The 23,208-nt window shown below is 41.7% G+C and overlaps 1 protein-coding gene across 1 annotated transcript in view; it reads right to left on the bottom strand.

Annotated features, from left to right (window-relative positions):
• Positions 1–23,208, bottom strand: part of thsd7ba (thrombospondin, type I, domain containing 7Ba) — a 144,354-nt gene that overhangs the window by 105,565 nt on the left and 15,581 nt on the right. Inside the window, exons 2-3 of the mRNA XM_068737933.1 lie at positions 10,548–10,898; positions 4,713–4,889 (exon numbers count right to left, since the gene is read on the bottom strand). Of these exons, the coding sequence (XP_068594034.1) occupies positions 4,713–4,872 (160 nt within the window). The 5' untranslated portion in view covers positions 4,873–4,889; positions 10,548–10,898. The remainder of the gene's footprint in view (positions 1–4,712; positions 4,890–10,547; positions 10,899–23,208) is intronic.

The following is a 23,208-nucleotide window of genomic DNA, read 5'->3' as shown; positions in this document are numbered from 1 at the left end:
AATAAAAAAGTGACTTCTGAGAATGTGCCTTCCAAGTCGTTAACAAAACATGCCAGCTCCAACACATGTTGTGTTTTCCATCCTCAGTCATTCTTTAAAAAAAAAAAAAAGATGATAAATCAATGACGAATGATTGAATGTAAACCCTGTTATACTGTATCAACATCAAGAAAATGTGCTGTTGAATCTTAGAAGCTTACAGGCTTGGGGTGATTTCTAGCAATGAGGTCCACCACGCCAGGTCATAATTTAAGATGTTGGCTCAAGGCAAGATTATGCTCTTGATCATTTATATTCTAAAAAACATATATATATATATATATATATATATATATATATATATATATATATATATATATATATATAAAATGTGTTATTTGTCCACTGAACTATCGGGGTCGTCGAAGGGGGAACACGACTTTTGAGGCTTGCTGTAATACTGGTAGCAAGTATTAAGAATCAGTAAGAATCAGTTCAGATTTAGTAACAGAATTGTGAGCAAGCAAACACAAACCTCAACAAACACACAGAGCAGAGTGTGGGAAAGTGGACCATAAGTTATGGACGAATGTTGCAGATGAAATTAGACATGAGAATGATTTTTTTTTCAAAGTGATTATTTGCTGAAACACAGCAGATTGTTCATGCCGTAGACATGCTGCATGACGCTAACATGGAGTGGATTAGTCCAGATTATCAGTGAGTAAGAGGTTGCCACTTGCAAGTTTACTGACTTATATGGCTCTATAGTCAGCTGGCAGCCGATAGATCACATATATTGTAACTGCTTCGTCAGGTATATTTCGAGGGAAACTTTCAAGCTGGAGAAGAAGACGAAAAAGAAGACGACGACAAAGGAAAAGGGAAGAAAGTGATGAGAGAAGCATCTCTTTGAGGTGTGAAAAATGGCAGCTTAGTGTGCATGGAAGAGGATGAAATAGAGAGAGAAAGGTGTGTTTGTCTATTAAGACGACTTATGCACAAAACCTTAATGTTACATTTCAATGACAAAACTCAGTACAGGAATAATGTGTTGTGTAAAAAGTGTTGCGATCTTTTCAATCCAGCATTAGACTTAAAAATAAATGTACTTGCATAAATATAAATAAGTGGGTGTGACACATGAGGAAAAACTACTGCCTGTGTTTTGGTTTTGGACATTTGAATTCAGTGATTAATGTGAGTAATCACATTATGTCAGCACACACGTGCAACATGTCGACTGTCATTCACAGCCCATGTGTGACGAGTGACCCTTCACAGAGCTTAAGTTTGTCACTTATTGTGTCGTGCGTTCTCTGTCGTTTCATTCAAAGTCTCACATTTCAAATGAGCTGAACCTGCATGACAACTACTGTGCTTGTTCGCGTTCCCGAGAGGAAGGAACCTGTTAGATCTGGGGATTGTTCTCCAGCACCCCCGTCAGGACAAGCTTTGACTCCATTTACAAAACAATTCAATCTTCCGTGAGGTATTGTACTGACTGGGAAAGCTGACAGGGCAGTGCATTTGTCTTTGCTGCAAGAAGTTGCCAGAGGGTAACTAGATATTGTCCGCTTGCAACAGCTTATCCGGTGATGCTTACTGGCTAAAACATGCATTTGACAAAAGTGATTTTTCTTTGTCACTGTTAAAGCGAAAAAGCCCTCTGTAAATTATTCAGTGCAATTTAGTTAAATGTGAAATCCTGGTGGACTGGTTGCTAGCACACTGTCTCTTCTGAGCTTATTTTTTTTTTTTTAGAAACAACAGAAGCTCACTGCAGCAGTGATGTTTGATTTCAGCTTTGATGGTGCAACAGAGTAGTGGAATTGCAAAATAAACACACTCAGACCCTGAAATGAAATGTAAATGTTGCCTGACTGTATCACTCCACATACGAGTATATTTTTTTTTTTTCTTACAGCCACAAGGTCCCGTGTAAGATCACGTCCTAGAGCGTCAGCCTCGTAAACTGTTGGAATAAGCCTGCAGGAGCTGAGGGTGATCCCTCTCATTAAGGAAAACCTTTATTGATTTCTCAATCTTTTCAAAATCATTGCCCCTCCGCTGAAAGTTCTCACATAATTTAGATGAACAGGCGGCTTAATCCTTCGATCCTCTAGAGAACACTGGCAGCATTTATCAAAACGACACGTGCAATTTCATTTTTGGAGCCCAAAAGTACGGAAATGTTGAAATACATAAACAAATACAAACTAAATACTGGGAACAGTCTCGAATGTTTTATTAAAATGCTATCGGAATATACATTTTTTTGCTCCCAGAGAAAAAGGTAACTCACTTTCCTGGATTTGTTGGATTCTCTAGTCAAAGAAGGAAATAAGAACTTTAACAAAGGTGTTGTTTTGTTGTTTTTAGAGAGAGAGAGAGGCTTTGATGCTCACTACTGCCCCACCTGGGATGTATCTTAGAATACTTCAGCTATTTTCCTGTTTGTTAATCTAAGCTGAAAAGAACACAAACAATCCATGATAGGTGAATTCCAGCCTTCTAAAGACTTTCTACATTAAAGGTACATGCATTTCAAAGATGCCAAATGAAAACCTGAGAGAGAGGATTTTACTTTTTCAGTAGACTAAAGCTGACACCGGATGAGCGCTGGTGTCTTGCTGCGGTGCTTTAAATGCAGATGCTTATGGAAGTCAAAAATAAATCCAATTTTAACGCTCTGTTTTGGAGGATATCAGCATTCCGAAGGACTGTATATGCCTTTGAATTTAAAAAAAAAAACAAATTTGAAAAAGCAAAAGCTACGGTATGCAAACTTTCATTCGTCTGCCTGTATACTCTAAAATCAATTTCCCCAACACATCACCTAGTTTTATGTAATCTACAGCAGTGCAGCAACACTAATGTTGTGATATAAAACAGACAGAGAGCAATGCAAATCATACCGATTTGCAAAGGGAACATCCGGTCCCCTATGTCATATGAGATACCTCCTGCAGCGTTTTATTCTCTCACACATTTTGATATCAGAAATGTATAGAACATTGAGTGCTACCTGTAGTTGAGCATCGTGGTTTTAACTCCTACTCCGACACGGCTTTGCAGTTGGCTGTAAGTTAGTGCTAAAAAGGGCAAGTATGTTTGGTTTGTTCTTTGAAAAGTCACTTTAAAGAGTTAAATAATAGCCCCATTAGCCGCAGTATTTCAGTGCACCATTCTGGTCTCCAAGACTCTGATGAAGGTCAAGCTTAAATGGCTCCAGCTCTCTCTCTGAGCCAGAGACTCCCAGCTTAGCCACAGCTCTGGGAACTGGCTCACACAAAAGATTTAGCCCACAATGCTGCTGGCCTAGATAGACACAACTAACACAGAATAGGGCGGCTGTGCATAATTTAGAGCGCATCTTTTCCTACACTGACGAGTCCAAAATTAAAAGGGAGCTTGTCAGCCAAATGGAGCATTCAAATACGCGATGTCCATGGTGAAGATGGGAATGTTAAATCAATATTAGCCGACGCAAACGTAATACTCAGACTTGTGATATAGAGCCTGGAGCTGCTGCCGAGCGTGAGAACATGTGGCCTCGAGGAATCTTTGTTCATTCAAACCAAACTATACCAAATACGTCCTCCTTCTGTAACACCTTTTATTGTACGACTGACTGTTCTTCAACCGCCGCTTCGCTTCAAAGCGCCGTGATACAGTCCCTCGGAGGCGCCGTATTCTTAGGTGAGGCATGTTAAGTTCCAGATTTCCTTTCTTGTTACAAAAGTAGTTTTTTCATTTTTTAAAGTCAACTGAAGCAACAACTCATAAGCCATCTTAGCCCTGCGAGGATGTTTAATCCCCACTCGTGTCCCGGTTACATCCCTTTTGAACATGCGCTCTTTCAAGTGAAATTAATCAATGTCTTTATCACTTGGGCAGTGTCATTACCCAACCACGGAGTGAGAAATGAAAGCGCTAATCGCACAGCAAGTGGTGCATTTCTGCGGGAAGGCCAAGTTTTCCTCCTCAAGCTGCTTCGGAAAGACATTGCATGACATGTGACATCAGCTTTAACTAAAGTTATCCAAACGAGAGTCTCTCACAAATACAGTAACATATTATTTGGATGCACAGACTATGAAGGCAATTATATATATATATATATATATATATATCAATCATAACTGGGGCCCCTAATCCACAGCAGAACATACCAGGACATGATTATTTACTGTGCACCAATGTCTCATTAACCGTGTCATGTAACCACAGCATACACATCATTATGGTAACAATCCAAGCCCTGCTTGTCATTATGGGCCGAGGGATGAACAGTCCATCAGAAAGAGCGTGGGTCCTCTGGCTTGATGACGTCCAATAGCAGCCGGAGGAACAGTCCTTTCCCTGCAGAACTGGGAGCACTGAAAACTAATGTAGTATTTTTGTCCAATAAAGAGAAGTAGCAATGACTGGATGTTTGTCTCCAGTGTGTGTGTAAATATATATATATATATATATATATATATATATATATATATATATATATATGTAAATATATATATATATATATATATTTATTTATTATCTATTTCTGACACTATTGGAGCAACCGTTGCAAATGGCCCGCAGGGTAGTTGCACAACTCAATGTGTTGAATTGTAATTGATCACATGCAGTGATTAAGACTAAAGACCTGGATGACTGTATTTGATGAGTCAGCGTTGATTGAAACATTCATAGCAAAGGAGGAGGAGAAGAATGAAACATTTTACCTGCTTTCCAAGAGAAATGATGGTCCTTTGGAAACACAATGTCTGACTGGACTGAAAAGGAAAGCAGAGACAAGAGCAGGAAGAGGCTGAGGTAGTTGCCAGCTTGCCGCGTCCAGGCAATGACCCCAAAGTCATCTTTTAGAGTCATAGTCCAGCCCATTGCTTCCTCTCTTACTCCTGTGGGAAGAACATGGAATTCATCAGTAGGTCACTCGTAAAAATGGAGCGAGACATGGGCCAGAGAAACCAACGGAGGAGAATGTGTGTGAGCTCTTTAACAGACATTCTGAGGTTTCCCACTGACACCTCCAGCCCAGAAATATGACTTTCAGTCTCACCTTCCAAAGTGCATAACTCTCTCTGGCTCATGAATCATAGGCTGTGTCCAAAATCACTTATTGATTATTATTATAATATCCTAGGTAGAGGACTCTAAATATCCCACAATGAATGGTCTGATACTATTGTACTGTTTATTGTTACGCACCATTCACCTAGTCAAATTCCTTCATGTGTTCATGGCAATAAACAGATTGAGATTGTGATTGTGATACAACCGATGGTCACTCACCGAGCAATACATACCATCATGCATTGCGTATGTAAAATGGCAGACAGACAAAAGGAGACGGAGCAGTGTGATTGATACAAATCCATGAGTTGTGGCACAAAAATGATATATTTAATTGAGGCAGAGCAGCTAATCACAACACAAACGGCAATTATTTGTATTCATTTGGGAAAATGTACTTATTCCCTCCGCATTCACAACGACAGGGCATAGCCCTTTATTCCCTCCGTGTTTACCTTTCACAATAAAAGTCCTTGACATTACAGTTTAAATTGCTTCACTGCCTACCAGGGAGAACTTAAATCCACGCAGGGCATTGTGCTAAGAGGAAACTCTTAGAATGTGTAAGCATCACTAAATTGCATGTCGGTATTATGGATGGTCCACCAACCAACGGTGATCTGGGACGTTTTAATTGCGCGTCGTAATTAACGGCGCAGAGAAAATGGCCCAAGTAGTGTCCAAAATGTTCTTTATTTTGACGATGAGCTCACTATATCGTCCTCTATATAGATCTCTCTCTGGTGAACAGGGAGTAGGGAATGAGTGAATGATTACCTTTTTTTTTTTTACGGGTGATACCATGCCTCCTTCTCCTCCCACATAGACCAAACATAATTAGTCAGAGAGGCTCGAGAATCTCAGCCTCCCAAGGTAGAAGTGGACACATGTATTGAGGGAAGGGGAGACTTTAAGCTTGGAGTAATACAGGGTATTAGTACCTTTTTAATGCAGCTCATTTATTCCTATCTCCTGCTACTGTGATTCATGTCCTAGGAGTGTTAGGGATTAGTCCTGGATTCACCAGGTCTCTAATTGTGTTGTACGGAAGCCCTGAGAGGAGACTGAGGAAAAATAAATAAATCAGGTGATTCATTTTGTACGTCTGATCTAAATAGTTTTGTCTCCTGTGTTCCTGGTTTGAGAACAGATGGAAAACAAGGGTTTGCCAGAATAATCTTGTTAAATTCCTTTATTGTTTTTAATCTGGGAAACAGGTGGGGAAAAAAGTTTGCCAAGAAACAAACAAAAAGTTTTGCGAGGAATTTTTTTTTTTTTAAATCGTATTTTCTAAACACATTTTCTAAAAATTGAACATACCTGGAGGGAAACATGAATGCTTTTAGTTCTATTTACAACATGGCGTAGTGGTATACTTCATTCTCTTGAGGCTAAAATGAGTATTACAAAAGCAAACACTAACAATTGATCCTAACAAAATGAAAAAAATTTAACAAATTTTGAAAGAATATCTTGGCAAAACCTTTGTTCAGGCGTAAACACAGGTGATAAAACAATATGAATCTGACTTAGAAAACAGATGACCCAAAAAAAAATGTATCTCTCAGCCTCTCGGGGCTTCCTTTGCACCAACAGCTAAATAAATGGATATGGAACAGAATCTGAAACAGCTTATACTTCGAGAGACTGATTCTATGAAGTTCATGACTGTGGTGATTCATTTTTCCAAAAACACATTTTACTGCACTGTAGCACTTGGGTATTGTGACATTTTATTTTTACCGGCCGTTTCCTTGTTGTTCTGCAATCATGAACTCAGTTTGGTAAAACTTAAAAGGATATGTAAGCTGAAGCTCATGATAGGTGGCGCATTTAATGAATTTATATTGAGATACTGTTTCTGTAGTAATGTTTGCTTTTGTTTCACCATAAAGCAACCGTTTTAACTGAATTTGATTATAAAGTGCATGAATATGAAAATGTGTTTTTCTTTTTATGCTGCAGATCACATTACGTGTACAGTTCCCTTGATAGCCTAGTATTATAGAGAGTATCTGATGGTAGATGAACTGCTGAGAGGCAGCAGGCATGTGAGATTTAAGATTATTTACACATGGTGGGTCTGTGAAAATGCCGGGTGCTTGATTATTTCTTGCTTGATTTCATTCAGGGAAATTAGATTTTGACTTTTCTGCTTTTGCTGTGTTTAGGTGGGGGCAAAAAATTGTTTAATGAAAAATAACTGCTGGGCGGAGATGGCTTGGTGCCCAGAAATGGGCTGCCAGATGCCCAGTTTTTGATGGACTGTCCAATTTTCCTCTGGGTTTGATGTGTTATTCTGTAGTCCAAAGTGTTTCGCTCTCTTTGTGTCAGAGGGGTTTTTAAAGGTGAAATGTGAAAGACACACTATGTCTGTTTGGTATGTTTTAAGACATTTCAAAACCAAAAAGATGCTAAAATCGAATGCCAAGAGGCTGCAGGCTTCCATATAAATACATATATATACATATATATATATACATATATATATATATATATATACATATATATACATATATATATCCCGGGCTAGACGGGCCGTCTGTGTGGAGTTTGTATGTTCCCCTTTGGCAGCGTGGGTTCTCTCCGAGAACTCTTCCTCCCACAGTCCAAAGACATGCACCCTATGTTAACTGAGACTCTAAATTGCCCGTCGGTGTGGATGTGAGCGTGGGAGGTTGTCTGTCTGTCTATATATGTCGGCCCTGCGATAGTCTGGACACCCGTCCAGGGTGTACCCTGCCTTCGCCTAATGTCCCTGAACAGGATAAGTGGTTAAAGAGAATGGATGGATGTATACACATCCCCTCTCTGCTGGCCGTCAGCTATATACAACTGATAACTGTATATTTAGATTGTATGGAGGACCCAGTAGAGGTGGAACGCTGCTTCCTGTTTCTTTGGCCTTTCAGCATACAGCTCTTTGAATTCCATCCACAAACAGAATAGTTTTAGGGTTACTTGTTCTCGCTGATTTAAAGAACTCATCCACTTTAAATAATGAATCCAACCGTTGTCTTTTGTTTTATTAAAGATGCCTTTGTCTCACATTTTGTGATGGCCAGAGAATTTATTCTGTTTGGATGAATGAGCAGAGTTGTCTGGCACTTACACAGCCCTATGCCTATTAGACACCTCTGTTGCTGATTACTAGCCAGCCTCTTGGGCTGCACTGCTCTGGAAGCCATACCTGACTGCACCCAGATTTCATCCTCCCTCCAGCCATTCTAATTCCACTATTCATGGAACAAGCAGCGCTTTCCATAGGCTGACGCAATGTGTCACAACTGATTGGGAAACATGGTCCTGAAACAAAAAACAAGCGATGAAAACAAGCATGACCCCAAGGCTTCCAGCTATTGTTTTTCAAAGACAGACATTTCAGATTAGCATAGTGTTAGATATAACAACATCTTCAAGTTCCCTCAGTTTAAAGAGCTCGTGGCAATCGTGTTCGTACAGCTCAGCCTTGGACTCATCCAGTTTGTGTCATTAGCAGGGGGGGGGGAATGCAGGCTATCCGGAAAATCTTTGAAAAAAAAAAAAGAGAGAAGCGCTTAAGCTGCTAAATATCTGGGTCAAAGGAATCATGCCAGGCTCTCAGTGGTCACAGAAAACCTCGCAAACAGCAGTGTGGCTCAGATGCTGCTGTGCATCCTATTAGATACTCCGTGATGTGATGGAATGCAATCTGCTTCTCTGTCTCTTGTGGTCCTTGTTTGGGACTCACTCGCTGGATTCATGAAGTAAGAACCCTGCAGCTACCATAAGGGAACAGATGAGCAACACTCCACAGCCATCTCTTTCACAGGTGGTCACAATAATTAATGTTTGATTAGATCTTTCCAAATGAATGGCAAAAGCTAATTTGGTATGCCAAGGCTCTGAACAATCACCATGTGGTCCTCCAGCCCCTCTTTAAATAAGCCAAACAGACAGTTCTGTCTGGAGTGCAAACAAAGGCATTTGAACCCAGTACGTTTTCCAGAGACGCCAAACTCGTAGCCAACCAGCTCGTTCTCTCTTCGCATGCTTAGCTTGAATCTCCTGCCCACATTCCCGTGTTCTTCTTTGTGTACCGCATCCAGTACATTCAGGTTGTGGTGCATGTAAACGGTGTTGATTGGGTTTGGCAATATAAAAACACAAATTCATTCTCACCCCTAAAGAAGCCGATTTTTGTGCTGATGTTTTCATTGACAAGAATGACCATGAACGCATTGGAATGCGCAACACAGCTGTTTGTATTTCTTTAAATCACATCTGCATTCATCTGTCCCTATATGGAGAGATATTTGAGAACATTGCCGTCCGTCTCTATTCAATTACCGCTCGTCTATTTAGAACTGTAAACACTTACGGGTGTTGTTGGCTGAACAGATGATGACAGCTCTGAGACACACTGTGTATTTGCAATTCCAAAAAGAGCCCAGTATCCTGAATCCATACTGGACGAATCTGCACCTCACAATTTACATCTAATGTCAATGATCACTGCCAAAAGCAGGAAGTAGTTTTGAAGTAAAATTTGTAAGGGTGTGGCGGATGGACGACAAGCTCGCTTCCGTGACAACTGTTGTTGTGTACAGTTACGGGCCCTGTGCGCTCGCCTTCCGCGTCACTCTGATCTGCATTAATACGGCAGACTGATCTCCGCAGTTAATCCAGTAATCATTTCCAAACTCGGGCTGTTTGAACAGGACCACTGTCTCTCTCACGAGCATTGCCGCAGCTACTGGTGGCCCGCACTGCAGAGCAGAGAAGCTACTCAGAAGTGGATTCACTCACTTGTTCACTAAAATATTGTTGATTGTCTGGGTATGGCTTGAGAGGAGACGCTAAAAGGTTATGGCTATTTCTTTAACCGATATCTAGAGAGAATTAAATGGCCGACCGTCACCATTAATCCGGGTACTTACCCATTCCTTCCAGCGGCACAAAAGATTGGCTCTGAGCGTAGCATTAAAGTCAGAGTACTTCATAACGTTTCATTAGCTTACCTATTTATAAACGTCAGCATGCTGACTGAATGTTTCTGTATTTTCTTCCCACTGTTTTTTTTGCTGCTTCTCGTCTAATTCTCAGTGGGTTGTCGATGACTTTAGTCCATAAATCTTTTTCATCCAAATACTGGTAACAACAGATACTATTACAGACGGAGATAGTACATTACCGACTGCATATATGCTGCACATGCATGCAGTTCATTTGTCCATTCGTCCGTCTTCACACTATTGTTTAGTTTTTTTATTTGCTGATGGGAAAAAGGTCTTTGTAGTTTGGTCTTTTTTTAGGTTGTCAGCTAATATCTTTGTCATAGTTTCCTTTGACATAATGAACAATGGTTGTGACAGATATGACAGACATCGTATAGCTGCACCTTAGAATAAAACACAGAAATGACTACGTTTCCTCAAAACCAACTCCCAAACTGCAATTACACGTGAATACACAGCATCTTAAACGGCATGGTTTGCAAGTACCTGAGCCAGCTGACTGCCAGTCATCCCTTTGGGTGATCCGGTTGGTGCAGTGGCAGATGTTTTTTTTTTTGTTTTTTTTTTCCAAGTCCTTCCACAGAAGACAGAAGCAGGGCAGAGGAGGCCTCCAAAGATGTTAAGTCTGACAGGGACAGTAAATCAGCTGTGCCAGGCCTCACGCCCGGAGCATCATGCAGTGGATTAATCCTGTGTGAATCAATGTGCAGAGGGCTGGGACTGTGTCACACCTCCAGCAGCACTGAGTGGTATTAACTCCCTGGCTCTGGCTCTGTCGAGTACCCTGCACCCACTGATGTTCCCACAGAGGTTGGCACAAGAGTCAGCCTACGGGGTCTGAGGTGGGGGGAAGAAAGAAAGAGACACTGATATAAACATTTGATACCGCAGCACAGTGAAATCTGACACCTCATACAATGACATTCTTAAGATTATATTTCTTTCATATGATGCATTGCAGCTGTTTTGCATCGCAGAGGTGTGCAGGAGATACAGACATCTATTGTGTCTTATCTTAGCAGGAAGATCTCAGAGGAACTTTCTCTGCATATAAAAAGGGATTATTCTGTGTCCCGGATTTGGATTTGTTGCCGCTATAGAGGGGGAGGGCAACGCCGCTTATGCATTTTATTACTTATTATGGTACGAGGGTGGTTGTTGTTTCTGAACTTTACATTAAACTGCAAGGCTTACAGTCGTGATTTGTCCCTGCCTGTGACACATGACAGTAATATCAAAGACAAGAGTGCATTCCAAGAGTAACAGCTCAGGATTTTACTCTCCTATGACATTCGATGATTACATGCCAACCTTCCAGCCAAGCCTGTTCCGAGAGCTCATCCAGAGGAAACTCGGATTCTATTAACGCCTCCTGCCCTTGTCTCCCATCCAACCCCAACCCCTTCCCCACTGGCCCCACCTCTAAGCTTCGCTCCCTTATTGACCTTCCTGGCCACGTTCCTGAAAACCCCCAGATTCCAGTGACCCAGACCTTATTTCCCAAGGCTTTTAAGTGCTCTGCCGTGCCATTCCACGGTGGCTCAAATGAGCTTGTCCGTGTAACTGCACTTCTCCTTCCCTGGCCGGCTACTAACTAAATAAAAGTCCACAAATAGGATGGAAGAAAGGTGCTCCTGGTGGGTGGAGCAAAATCAATTGTGAACATGCAGTTTCAACAAGGGACAAGCAATTCATTTAATCTCTATCCAATCTCAACCCCGGACTTCTATTACAGCCAGTGTGTGTGTGTGTGCTACCTCTGTACTGTTTTCTCACCTCTTGGGGATTTCTGGATCTAGATATAGTTGGTATTGCAATAATCATCGTTTACCTCAAGAAAAACAAAGACAACATCCGGGAAACCAGAACAAATTGTTTGAACAGACGTCTGAAGATACAGCCCAGTATGTTCAGTATCTGAACTTTAAAAAGGCAACGCAGTTTTTCAGCAATGCTGGTGGCAGCACTGTTGGTCTGTTCAGATCATAGACTTAATATAAGAAGTGGATCACTCATTGGTCTGTGGACTGCCGCTTTTAAAATCTCGAGTTCAGCATTTTGGCTGTCGACATCTTGTTTTTTTTTCAACCAGAAGTGAATACGAGAGTGTGGAACTAAGTAAAAACAAACGCAGTATTAGACAAAATGTTACAATTAACCAAAACTACACTGTCAAAAAGTTAAAGTTTGATGACAAAAACACAGACAATGCTCAAACCAGACAATGCCGTGACCTGACAGTGTGTCACGCTGTAGAGTTGTATTGGGGAAGTGTTTAAAAAAATGTGTTCATCACTTTTATATCATCAAGCAAACACTAAATATTACAAAAAACTCTCCTTATGTCCAAATACAATTCAACTGCACCACAAGCTGCGTTTAAAATGACCCTAAATTTGAATCAACAACTTTCTAAAGCAGTTTTGACAAACACTGGATGTACCTTTATGAAGGCATGAGGGTTATTGTATTAGACTTAGTGTCAGGATTAGTCCTCTACAGACCTGTCCTCTACAGACCTGTCCTCTACAGGCCTGTCCTCTACAGGCCTGTCCTCTACAGACCTGTCCTCTACAGACCTGTCCTCTACAGATGTCTCTGCTCCACTCCATAGAGTTCAGCCCAAAGACAGAAGTGTTTCCCACAGCGTCCTCCACCCTCAACCTGCCTCATGCTTCACACCTTCCGTCGAGAGCTGGTTACTTCACCCGTTTGGCACTATCCTCCAGTCCAACGCCAAACGCCCTCTTGACACAACCATAGAGCGTTTGCTCTATAGCCTACATCACAGGCATTGGTTTCCTTATCTATCCCAGAGAGTATTTAGATGCATCATCTGCGGTGCGTCTAGCCTGACAGTGTTTTGCCATCTCACTGCACATGTATAGTAGCTGTGAGGCTTTTCTTTTTCTTTTAAAACCTCGGGAAGTTTAAAAAAGTGGAAGACATCCGCAAGTTTGTACAAAACAACCTGACAGAATCTTAGCATTACCCAGCTCAGAATAGCTGCTAATATGACAACCTGTACAGTTACCAAAAACAAGCTCAACACTACACTGAAGTGATCATCAGTGCATCGTGTTGGGTGATCAAGCCCGACCTAAGCTACAAAACCTGCTGGTATCAGCATAGGAGCGAATATACAATGCTTATGGAAAATCATCACACCCTGTCAAAAATGCTTAGCATAATGTTTGTCTCATTACACCCTGTACAATAAAAAAAAAAAATCAAATGTTTTATCCCAGTCATATTTACACATAGCCTCAACATTAAAGTGAAAATAAGATTCTCACAATTATTAATATTTTATTAATAAAATACCTGGTTTGGATATGTGATCATCCCCTAAGATTAACCATTATAAACTCGATCAGGTTCAACCGATCACCATCATCTTCTTCAAAAAGTACCAAGTACACCCACATGTTAAACACACCCCGTGTGGGAATCGGACAAGCTCTGTGTGTCATTTCTTTGTACCCACTTTGCACCAAGTCCCGCCTTAATGTGCTGTGATTGGCAGGTACTACTACTGCGCTGTGATTGGCCATCTACACCAGGCGGACCTGACAAATTCCTGTTTACGACTTGGTCTGGCAAAGTCCAGCTTGTGCCCCCCGGCTAGACAGCAGAAGATGAGCAGGGAGGGGGGGGGGGGGGGGGGGGGGGGGTGTTCACCTTCCAGTGTGAAGCACTTTGAATTACCTTGTTGTTGAAATGTGCTATACAAATAAACTTACCTTGCAGCATGGCAATGGCCTTAAACACACCGCAGCAAAGAAATAATAAAAAACATGCAGTGGCCTGAGGATGGCATGGTGAATATCCTTGAGTAACCAATGGCCAAGTCAGAGCCCTGGCCTTAATTCGATTTCAAAAAAAAAATCTGTGGATGAATTTGAAGAGAGCAGTCAATCATCGCTCTCCACAAAATATGATTAAACTCAAACAATTCTGCAAGGACAAATGTACAAATATTCCCCAATCTAGGTGTGTAAATCTGTCATATCCAACGAGACTGATGGCTGCAATCAAAGCACAATGTGGCTCTGCAAAGCAGTAGAACTTTGCTATCCTGCTATTCTAGTTTTTCAATTCGTCTTCATTTTCAGAACTGTTTCTTTTTTTTTTGTTAGTTGAATGGTGTTATGTGAAATGTGTAAATAAAGCTGGAAATAACATTGAAATAGGTTTTGATTTCAGGCTTTGAGACAAAAAGTGACAAAGAGGCATGATGATTCTCTATGGGCAATGTAAAATATGATAACACATTAATGTGAAAACATTCTGCTCGTGTGGGTGGATGTTGAACTTGACCATCTCCTGCACATTACCATCTGTCAAGTGATTTCTAGATGCCTTCTCTTACAGTTCATTGTTGTGAACTCTCATTCATTTCATCTGAATGTCTCAAAAAACAAACCGTTCTTCATGTCTAGGCTCGGGAATATCCACTGACTCGAAACCTTGAAAAACACCCTGCACATAAGCAGACGAATGTCAAACTCAACTATGGTGCCTTGCCAATAATCATATCGCTGAAACAAACCACATGTTTTATGCAATCCTTCAAGAAAATGAAAGAAACAAGATGTTGTGCGGGGCTGTATTTGACAGAGAGAGGTTTCTCTGTACTCTGCCAGCACCTCAAACAGTCTGGCAGTCTTGGTCTGCTCCCGAAGTCGGGGTCGTGAACTCAATCAGCTGCATGTTTATCGTTGTGTCACGGAACACACTATGGCTCTTTCTGCCCGCCTCCATGTGCTGTAGGTGCAGTAGTTAAGCAAGCTGACGGGGGTCACAGCATTGATAAGGGCAGGAGAGAACTCAGCCACGCCACCCAGCCTCACCGCGAAAAAGATCGGTTAACTGATAGCATTCATGGACTCCTGAGGATCTTTTTCATTTCTCTCACAAAAGTGGGGACTTGGTTTGAGTTTGGTTTAAAATCGTTCTAATCTCTGTATTGTGGCGCTTTCTTTTGTTCTCTCTTTTGTTTCTGAATAGTTGTAAATCGAATCATTGTATTAGCTGGCCTGGAAGCACGCGTCGTCTTTACACGATTGTCGAATCACAGTGATTAATTACAAAGCAAATGTGATCAGACAGGGTCAATTTGAAAACGGCAAAAAAAAATGTGGCACCAGAATGTTTAAATATGGACGAGCTTCAGCGAATCTCTTGATCGAATTAGTTACGTCAAACACCGTTACTGAGAGGAAGTCTGTACTTCTAAGTGTAATTTTGATTTGACGCGCAATCTGCAAATTCCTAAATCATCTCAGTTGCCGTATTTCTTGGTGAGTGCTTAGGAAAAATGGAACCATACAAAGCTGTGACCCACAGCTCCCGTCTCCACTGTGTTGCTCAACTTTAAAATCTAATCTCTGATCCAGAATCAGTGCTCGCTGTGATCTATGTCAGCTCAGCCTCACATCTACTGTGTATCAACACAACCCAGTCAGTCAGGGACAAGCAAGCATCTAGGAACGCCGCTGATGTAGTTTAATGTGAACAGACCCTGACGTTTAACATAGAATGGTGCGTCAAAGCTGCTCTAAGGATGTGAAAGGTGTTTCATTTGGTATATCTGGATATTCATGCGTCATTCACCTGCTCACACATGTCCCTGTTCAAAGCTAATCAAAAGCCTTCAGGGTAAAATGAAGCTAATTGATGTGATGACATGAAACAAAGCCACAGAGCATTGCATTGTTAGCCAGATCATTTTCACTATTTTTTTTTACATCCATAAATATTTCATCAGACATGATAAGGGATCTCAGAGGATGTCAAATTAACGCAGAACAATAGCACAAAGGGTAAAAAAATGACAGGCTTTTTTTAAATTTTTTGTTCTATTTATTGATGTGAACATGCTCAATAAGAATGAGACACGTCTCCAAGGGAGGGGGGGGGGGGGGGGGGGGGGGGGTGAAAAAGCAGAAATGGCTAAAGTTGCTTTCGCTGAAAAGACACCTCTCATCTTCTGTACACAGAATTAATCGGTAATGTTCCAGGTAGTTCATCTTCAGTACAAATAAAGGAACTACAGCCCCTTGAGAAGCTGCGACAGCATGTGCAGAAATAGATTTGGAGCATAAAACAGACACCAAAAACAAATGTCTCTGCTTTCTGTAGCGGAGCTGAGAAATTATTCCACAAAACACGGAGTGAGGGAGACGGAGAGCTTGAAAGAGAAACAAACCGTTCCTGGATAATCGGATTTGTCTTGTGTGGCTGTTCCACCTGGCCTCCAAGCCTCCTACCTCCCATTCATTAAAAAAGCTTATAATTAACGCTGCACCGGCTGTAATCCTGGTCACTCTGTCTTCCCTTTTTAAATTGATAGGAGTGTCTCGTGGGACCGGGGTATGCAGGTGAGCGTGACTGAGTCCCGACTGCTGAGGATCCAGAGGGGATTGTCACCCAAAGAGGGAGCCATCAGTGTGAGCGAGGGGGTGGCGTGACGGCGTCAGGATTAATTTTGAGGGGGGCCTGGTTGCTGAGGCGGGCTGATAACACGGGTCAGCAGTTGCAGGTACACTTGGACCCTGAAGCCCAGAGTGTCTCTCTGGAAAATAAGAGTGAATGTACCCAGAGCTGTGTGAGTTTAGGTGTGTGTTTGTGTGTGTGTGTGTGGGGGGTGGTGGTGGTGGGGGTGGAAGGGGGCAGTCCAGAAATAGCTGAAACCTGCAAAAAGTCAATTATATAGATGGGGGAAAATGTGGAGGAAAGGGAACGATGGGTGAAATTAAAAGCCTAGTTCTTGTGATTGATAAGCGGTGACAATTTAAAAGTCTTCACCAGAAAAGTGGCGGTAATAGTTTCTGTAAAAACGAAACAATTCCAGGATGTTTGAGACAGAGGTTGCACGCTGAAAGATGTATCCTAGTTTGACACAAGACTGCGTAGCTGCTGGTGATTTCTTTGTAAAAAAAAAAAAACCTGCACAATATCAACAATTAAACAACAGGCCTTCACTGTTTTTGTTTCCTATGAAAAGCTCGGAGTACAATGCGCTGACCTTTTCTCTGCGCAGCGTGCCGCAGTCTGACAATAACAGTAAAAGAAAACTACTCTATGACTTAATTCCCCTCAGCCACTTCAAAGAAGGCTTTTGCAGAATCAACGTGTACATTTTAGTCTTTAAAGCAGAATCGCGCACATTTTTTTTTAGATCGAGGCACGGCCGAGACGTTGCAAATATTTAAAATATAGAGCGTCTGTCAAGAAGGCCATAACGGGTCATCCAGCACAAGACAGGGCGCGGAGTAGGCAATTAATGCTGCACACAGAGCAAACTAGGATTTGAAAACACAAGTTAGTACTAACATCTCAAGCAACTTTGCAGATTCTCTTTGGTTTATGCATTAAGGCACCTTTTTTTGTTTTTGGTCTTTTGAGTCATCAAAAACATTATTATCTTTTGCAGTCTCTCAGTTCTAAATGTCAGGACATTATGTTCACTTTGTTCACTGACCTTTCCAAACCCATCAACACCGCAAGCAGCACTAATAACCCAGACACGCACAGCTATGTTTCTATCTCGTACTGTGCTATCTACATATTTGAAACAATGAGCCAATTGCTATGCAATGACCTATTGTTTATTAATGTGCTGAAAGACAACACGCCTGTGTGTGTGTGTGTGTGTGTGTGTGTGTGTGTGTGTGTGACATTATCAATCCAAAACTGTGTGGGGGATTAGAAGAGAGAAGGAGACACATTAGGAATGCACAGTCTTACTTCAACTGAAAAGACACTTCATCAGAGGCATAGACATTCACAATTATGTATTTCTTCATTTTATCACAATAAAATGAACCTATGCATGCGCACCAAGCAAACTGTTGTTTTGGATTTGATTTTTCCTGCCATCAAACACAAATTCCAGTCCATGAAACAACACAAAGACGTGCTAATAGACAACAGACGGCTAACACACACACACACACACACACACACACACACACACACACAAAGCAACTTTTGAAGTCTCTCCCAGAAAATGGGTAGTCTGAGCGCCGCTGCGTCAGAGCTCAAAGTTCACATTTTGAGGGGTGAGGGGAAACAAGTTGGCGCTTTGTGCTTTTAAGGAGGCGCCGGTATTGTGCAGGGAGATAAGAGCTCGGGACAATAGAGAGAGGCTGCATGAGTCTGCAGCCGTCTGGATTATCAGAGTGCAGCCGTGGACGGAGAGCAGAGAAGACGAGAGAGAGGAGAGGCAGGCCCGGCGTCCGTTACTGGGAATTATTGTTCCGTGTCGAAAGAAGGCACTCAAATGGGTGACTTCCTGTATTGATTGATGGGTGTTTCAGGGATTAAACCTTAACCTTGTATTGATCCAGTCCACTCTGCCAGTGTGGATACAGGGGGGGGGGGGGGGGGGAGGCACTAGTCTCAAGACAGCCGTTGCTGGTTTCTAAATTTGAAAGTGCTGTTTAAGGGCCTATTCATCCTCGCTGTATGGATGAACGGATGGACTGCGGGCTAAATCCAGACCAGTGTCGATGAATGAATGGTGGCGCCATAGAAAACTATACCTGTCAGGTACTTCAGGAAAAGAACAAATATGAATTATTTACACAAACAATGTCTGACCCCGATCTGACAGGCAGCCATGAGCGGCAAAAACCAAAGCGACCGCCGATAAGATAGCTGATGTCACTCACAAGTGTTGGCGCTACACAAGGCTGATGAGCAGGAAATAGAGGTGATGCAATTTGTCACTCACTCCACGGGTGTAACATGAAGGGGAATAAGTGCCTACTCGTACACACACAGACGATGTTTTGGCAGCTGCAATTAGGCTCTTCGCTGAGCGTGTGAGCGTTTGGTGGAAATTGTTTTCCCTCCTTGCAGGCTTTTAAAAGAATACACAATAATTTGTGCGAGATTAGTCGGTGAATGATAGCGACATAATGATGACATGAGAGGGAGGCGCTTTTGAATGATGGAAACATCATCATTCATGTCTTCCTGCTAGATGATCCATACTCACACTTTGGCGCACGCTATGGCTGGATGTCATTTGCAACAAGAAGTGTCTCGGAGAGACTTCTTTGTAATCTCAACTCTTCATTTTTTTTTTGTTATATCTATAGTTTGTGTAGCATGATTTTAGCCTCGTCTGTCTGTTCCATCGTCTCTCCTCCTTTAATGCCTTCTGTAAACCCATTTATTACGACTGTTATGAGAATTGCTATGAACGATGTGAAGCGTTGAAACCAATGTGGCAGTGCTTTTAAACAGCATTTACTTTAGCAGCGAGGTACCAGACTGTACTTTTCAGTACTGAAATGTGTTCTGTGTATTGCACTGCTGTGGTTCCCATTTGCTTCGGGCTGTGAGGAAACCAAATTATTGTGCAAAAAGAAAAGTGCTGAATAATCGTTATATAACATTATGGACTTATTGGTGTGGTAATTACCTTAACTCTGGCTATTAGTGCTATATCTTCCTTAATCACTCCCTGTCACACACATTAGAACAAAGACCCCTTATTGGTGGATCCACAAGAACAATATAGAAATCGCACAGGGTAAAACAAAGGGTTCCTGCTGTATTCTAGTATTTAGAATCTAGGCATCTTCCCCGTTGGACAAATGTGGATTTTGTGGCTCCAGTAACATTTTGAATGTCCTCTTATCAATCAACCTATTGGGTTGCTTTTATAACTATTCCAGTGGAAGGTCCACAGTAAACTCTTTGTCCTGCTCCTCTGTATCCGGACGCCTTTTTTTTTTCCGGACAGCATTTGAGACATTACCAAAAAATATAGGAGGCGGTTCTGTAATAGGCAACCGCTGCCAGGAAATAATTGAGAGATGATAATTGTTTAGGCTAAAATAGGACTCAAGGATAATGTTATAAAATACAAGGTGGACTGAGCTTCAATTACACAAACAGGTGCAAGGAAAACAACTGAAGGTAATTGTGCAATTATTCCTGAGGTAGGAGATAAAAGTCACCCCACCTCCAATTAAAAACAAAACAAAAAAAAACAAAGTCTGTCCAGATCTGGATTGAAGTGACAGCAGGTGACAATCACATGCCGCTATGCCGGCAGAAGCGGACTATTCGAGCAATTTAGCGAGCGCGAGAATAGCAATTGCGTTGCTGCGGTGAAGAAAAGGTGCGTTTGAGTCGTACACGCCCATTTAGCTCAGAACATGAACAGAATATCCTAACGTCATGTCTCAGCTGTTCACATGGATTGGTGACAATAAAAAACATTACACAGCAAAATACATTTTGGAACAGAGCTGGAGAGTAGTTGGGGCTCTTTGTAGTCCAGACCGGTTCGATCCTGTACCAGTGGAGGGCTTGACAGGCAGCTGTCAGCCGTTTCTTTTGCGTTTGAAACTCGAAGCTTGAAATGATGCACGGGAAAAAAATGTCAACTTGGCACGTCTAGCGCAGATAATTATACACCAGAGAGGGCCTATAGAAGCAGTCCATGTGAACCGTGGTGGAAAAGAACAACTTTTGGAAGGGTTAGGAGTCAGACCTACAGAATAGAGAATTCACCATGACAGTGTTGTCCATCATTAAACTCAGTACAAACCATCCTATTCAGCAAATAACACTGTGGTTTCACCCACAACATAGTTATTAGTTCACCTGTATGTGTCGACACAACATTTTACAACAAAAAGATCAGTTTTCTGACTTTTAGAAATATTGCCTGTGGCCTACTTTTACTCAGCATAGAAGGAAAACATGTTCCAGACCTAAGATGGACATTCATGACATTCTGATTAATATAAACATACAATATAAAAACAGTATGGTCCTTTAACTAAGCGGTGTAATAACATGTTTAAAATATAGCTACTGTTTCCTGCTTTTATGTGTTGCTGGTGTGGAGGAGGCAGCTGCAGCCAGTATATCCCTGTCAGGGAAAATAAAGAACAACTTCACTCAACCTGAGAGAGATTAGGGTTTAGGAAAGGGTACACCAATTCAGGTCCAAGAAAGGCCAGTCATTTTTTTTTTTTTCTTCCTCAGTCTGTGCTCTGTGTTACAAAAATAGCCCACCCATTGTATTTGCTGCAGAGACTTGTACAAAGTGAATATGACACGCAAAGGAAGGTTTCCTTTCTTAACCAGTTAATCCGTGCCGTAGAGTCGCAGCACGAAAGGCAGAAATAGAATATCACAGAAAATCAAAACGGCATTCAGTAGAATTCTGCTATCGCGCTAACATGAAACATGAAGAATGCAAACATTGAAACTGTTTTTGTTGAAGTGATTGGATTTTGATTGAAAATGCAACTTTAAAATGACCTTCAGTTTTGTATTCCACTTAATGAGTATGTCAGTGTAGATTTAACAAGCTATTCACATGTTATAAGGACGGGGATTCAGGGATTTAAGAAGCATGTTCTTACTGCATGTATTCCAAGACTTTTAATAATGGATTATGTGTTAGTAACAGCGTAACCTTTAGAGATTCTGCATCACAAAGCCGCACTTTCTTGGAATTAGATGCATCTCCAAAACAAACCAGAGGATGTGTGCGTCACTTGAACTAGACATCTCCCGTAGCTCTGATGCAGATGCAAATATTATTATAATACATCCAACGAATAAAAAAAAAAATAGACATTGTTGACAAAAAAAATGTAAAACTGAAATGTATCTGTAATAACAAAAACATGTAACTATTTGTATGACAAGGACTATTGCTTTCATTACAGTTGCAACCCAGTAAATCAGTCTCTCACATCACAACAGTAACACCTCAGCTAATTAACTTTATTCACAAGAGTAAACCTTGTGGGACATATAGACTTTTTTTAATTACAGAATGTAAGTCACATGCAAAACAATCAAACCATAATGCAATTAGTCTGCTATAAATTCACTGAGCAAATATTGTGTTATTTTGATTGGAGCCTAACAGAAGGGAATGCTTTTCATGATGACTTATTAAAGGCCAAGGACTGGCTGTGACGTCTTCAAGATACCTCCTTGTTCCGTGAAGTAGGAAGCCGAGAGGTCAATGGCAAAAGACAATATGGAGGTTACTCCTGTTGACATACATCTGTGAGCCGGGCCGGCCCGTGCTCATAAAGAATCTCTCTTAGGGATCGGGCTGAATATTAAAGTAGGATTCAAGGCACTCCTACCTCAGTCCTAGAAATGAAAACAAGCCGGAGAAGCAACCTCACAGGATTAGCTGGTCTATAATCTATTCATACATACATAATCTGCATCAAATTCAACTCTGACCAGGGCGCCCCCCCCCCCACCACGGCATACATCTTTTACTGCTTTACAGTACAACCCCCAATTCAAAGGCTCTTTGACGAAAGCAACTCTTGTTGTACAAATGGTGCTAATGCCAGCGAGACGAGACGGAATCAGTTACAGATAGCTAAACAATGCCTATAATAACGGCGCCGTGTTCGATAGCATTGTGGTTCTCAAATGAAAGTGACTCTCTGATCTTATGCCGATGGTCCATGAATTATTTTTGAATCCTCAAACATGTGAAGCTTGGAGGATGGCTATGCTATTGCCTCAGCTGACTTTCTTCAACGCTGTAACACACCCGGCTCAAGGTGCAAGCGAGATGATAACCTCAGAAACGCATGCGGTGCATGTAGCACCGAGGTGCCAGCAGCAGTTGGAGTTCGCCTACCTGACCCCAGCTGGTTTGGGCTGTTTTCCTCGCGTGTGCCAGTACGAGACGGCCCGAAGCAACATCGATAACGTACCTATTAGATGATCGTAAGGATTGAAACGATTACTCAAGGACCATTAAATAATAAACCTTCCATACAAAGTGCGCAAGATGCTGACTCGAACATCCAATTGAACTGCGGTGCCATAGCAATGGATACACTACCGCATTTATAATTCTCGCAGCAATCATTATGGCTTGAGGGGAAATTCTCATAGGTTATACATTATACATGGTTTTAAATGAACCGTGATAAAGGCAATGGAACCTGGCAATTTCGCAACGCATACAGTGATTGAGTGACGTGTAAAACCTCTCAGCCTGTTATCCGCCTAACCCCAGAGAGGAGTTGGAAAGTTTCTAGGTGCGTTGTGTATAGGTTGTGACAGGGGCTGTGCATCAGCAGAGCGCTTCCGTCTGACCTTCCCCGCTGCTGAGCCCATTACGCTT

The sequence above is a fragment of the Cebidichthys violaceus genome, unplaced genomic scaffold (assembly GCF_023349555.1).
Source record: "Cebidichthys violaceus isolate CVI_PGR_0920_01 unplaced genomic scaffold, fCebVio1.0.p SCAF_11, whole genome shotgun sequence".
NCBI classification, from domain to species: Eukaryota; Metazoa; Chordata; class Actinopteri; order Perciformes; family Stichaeidae; genus Cebidichthys; species Cebidichthys violaceus.
Note: the sequence above shows the minus strand (reverse complement) of the source record. Positions and strands in the feature narration are given on the sequence as shown.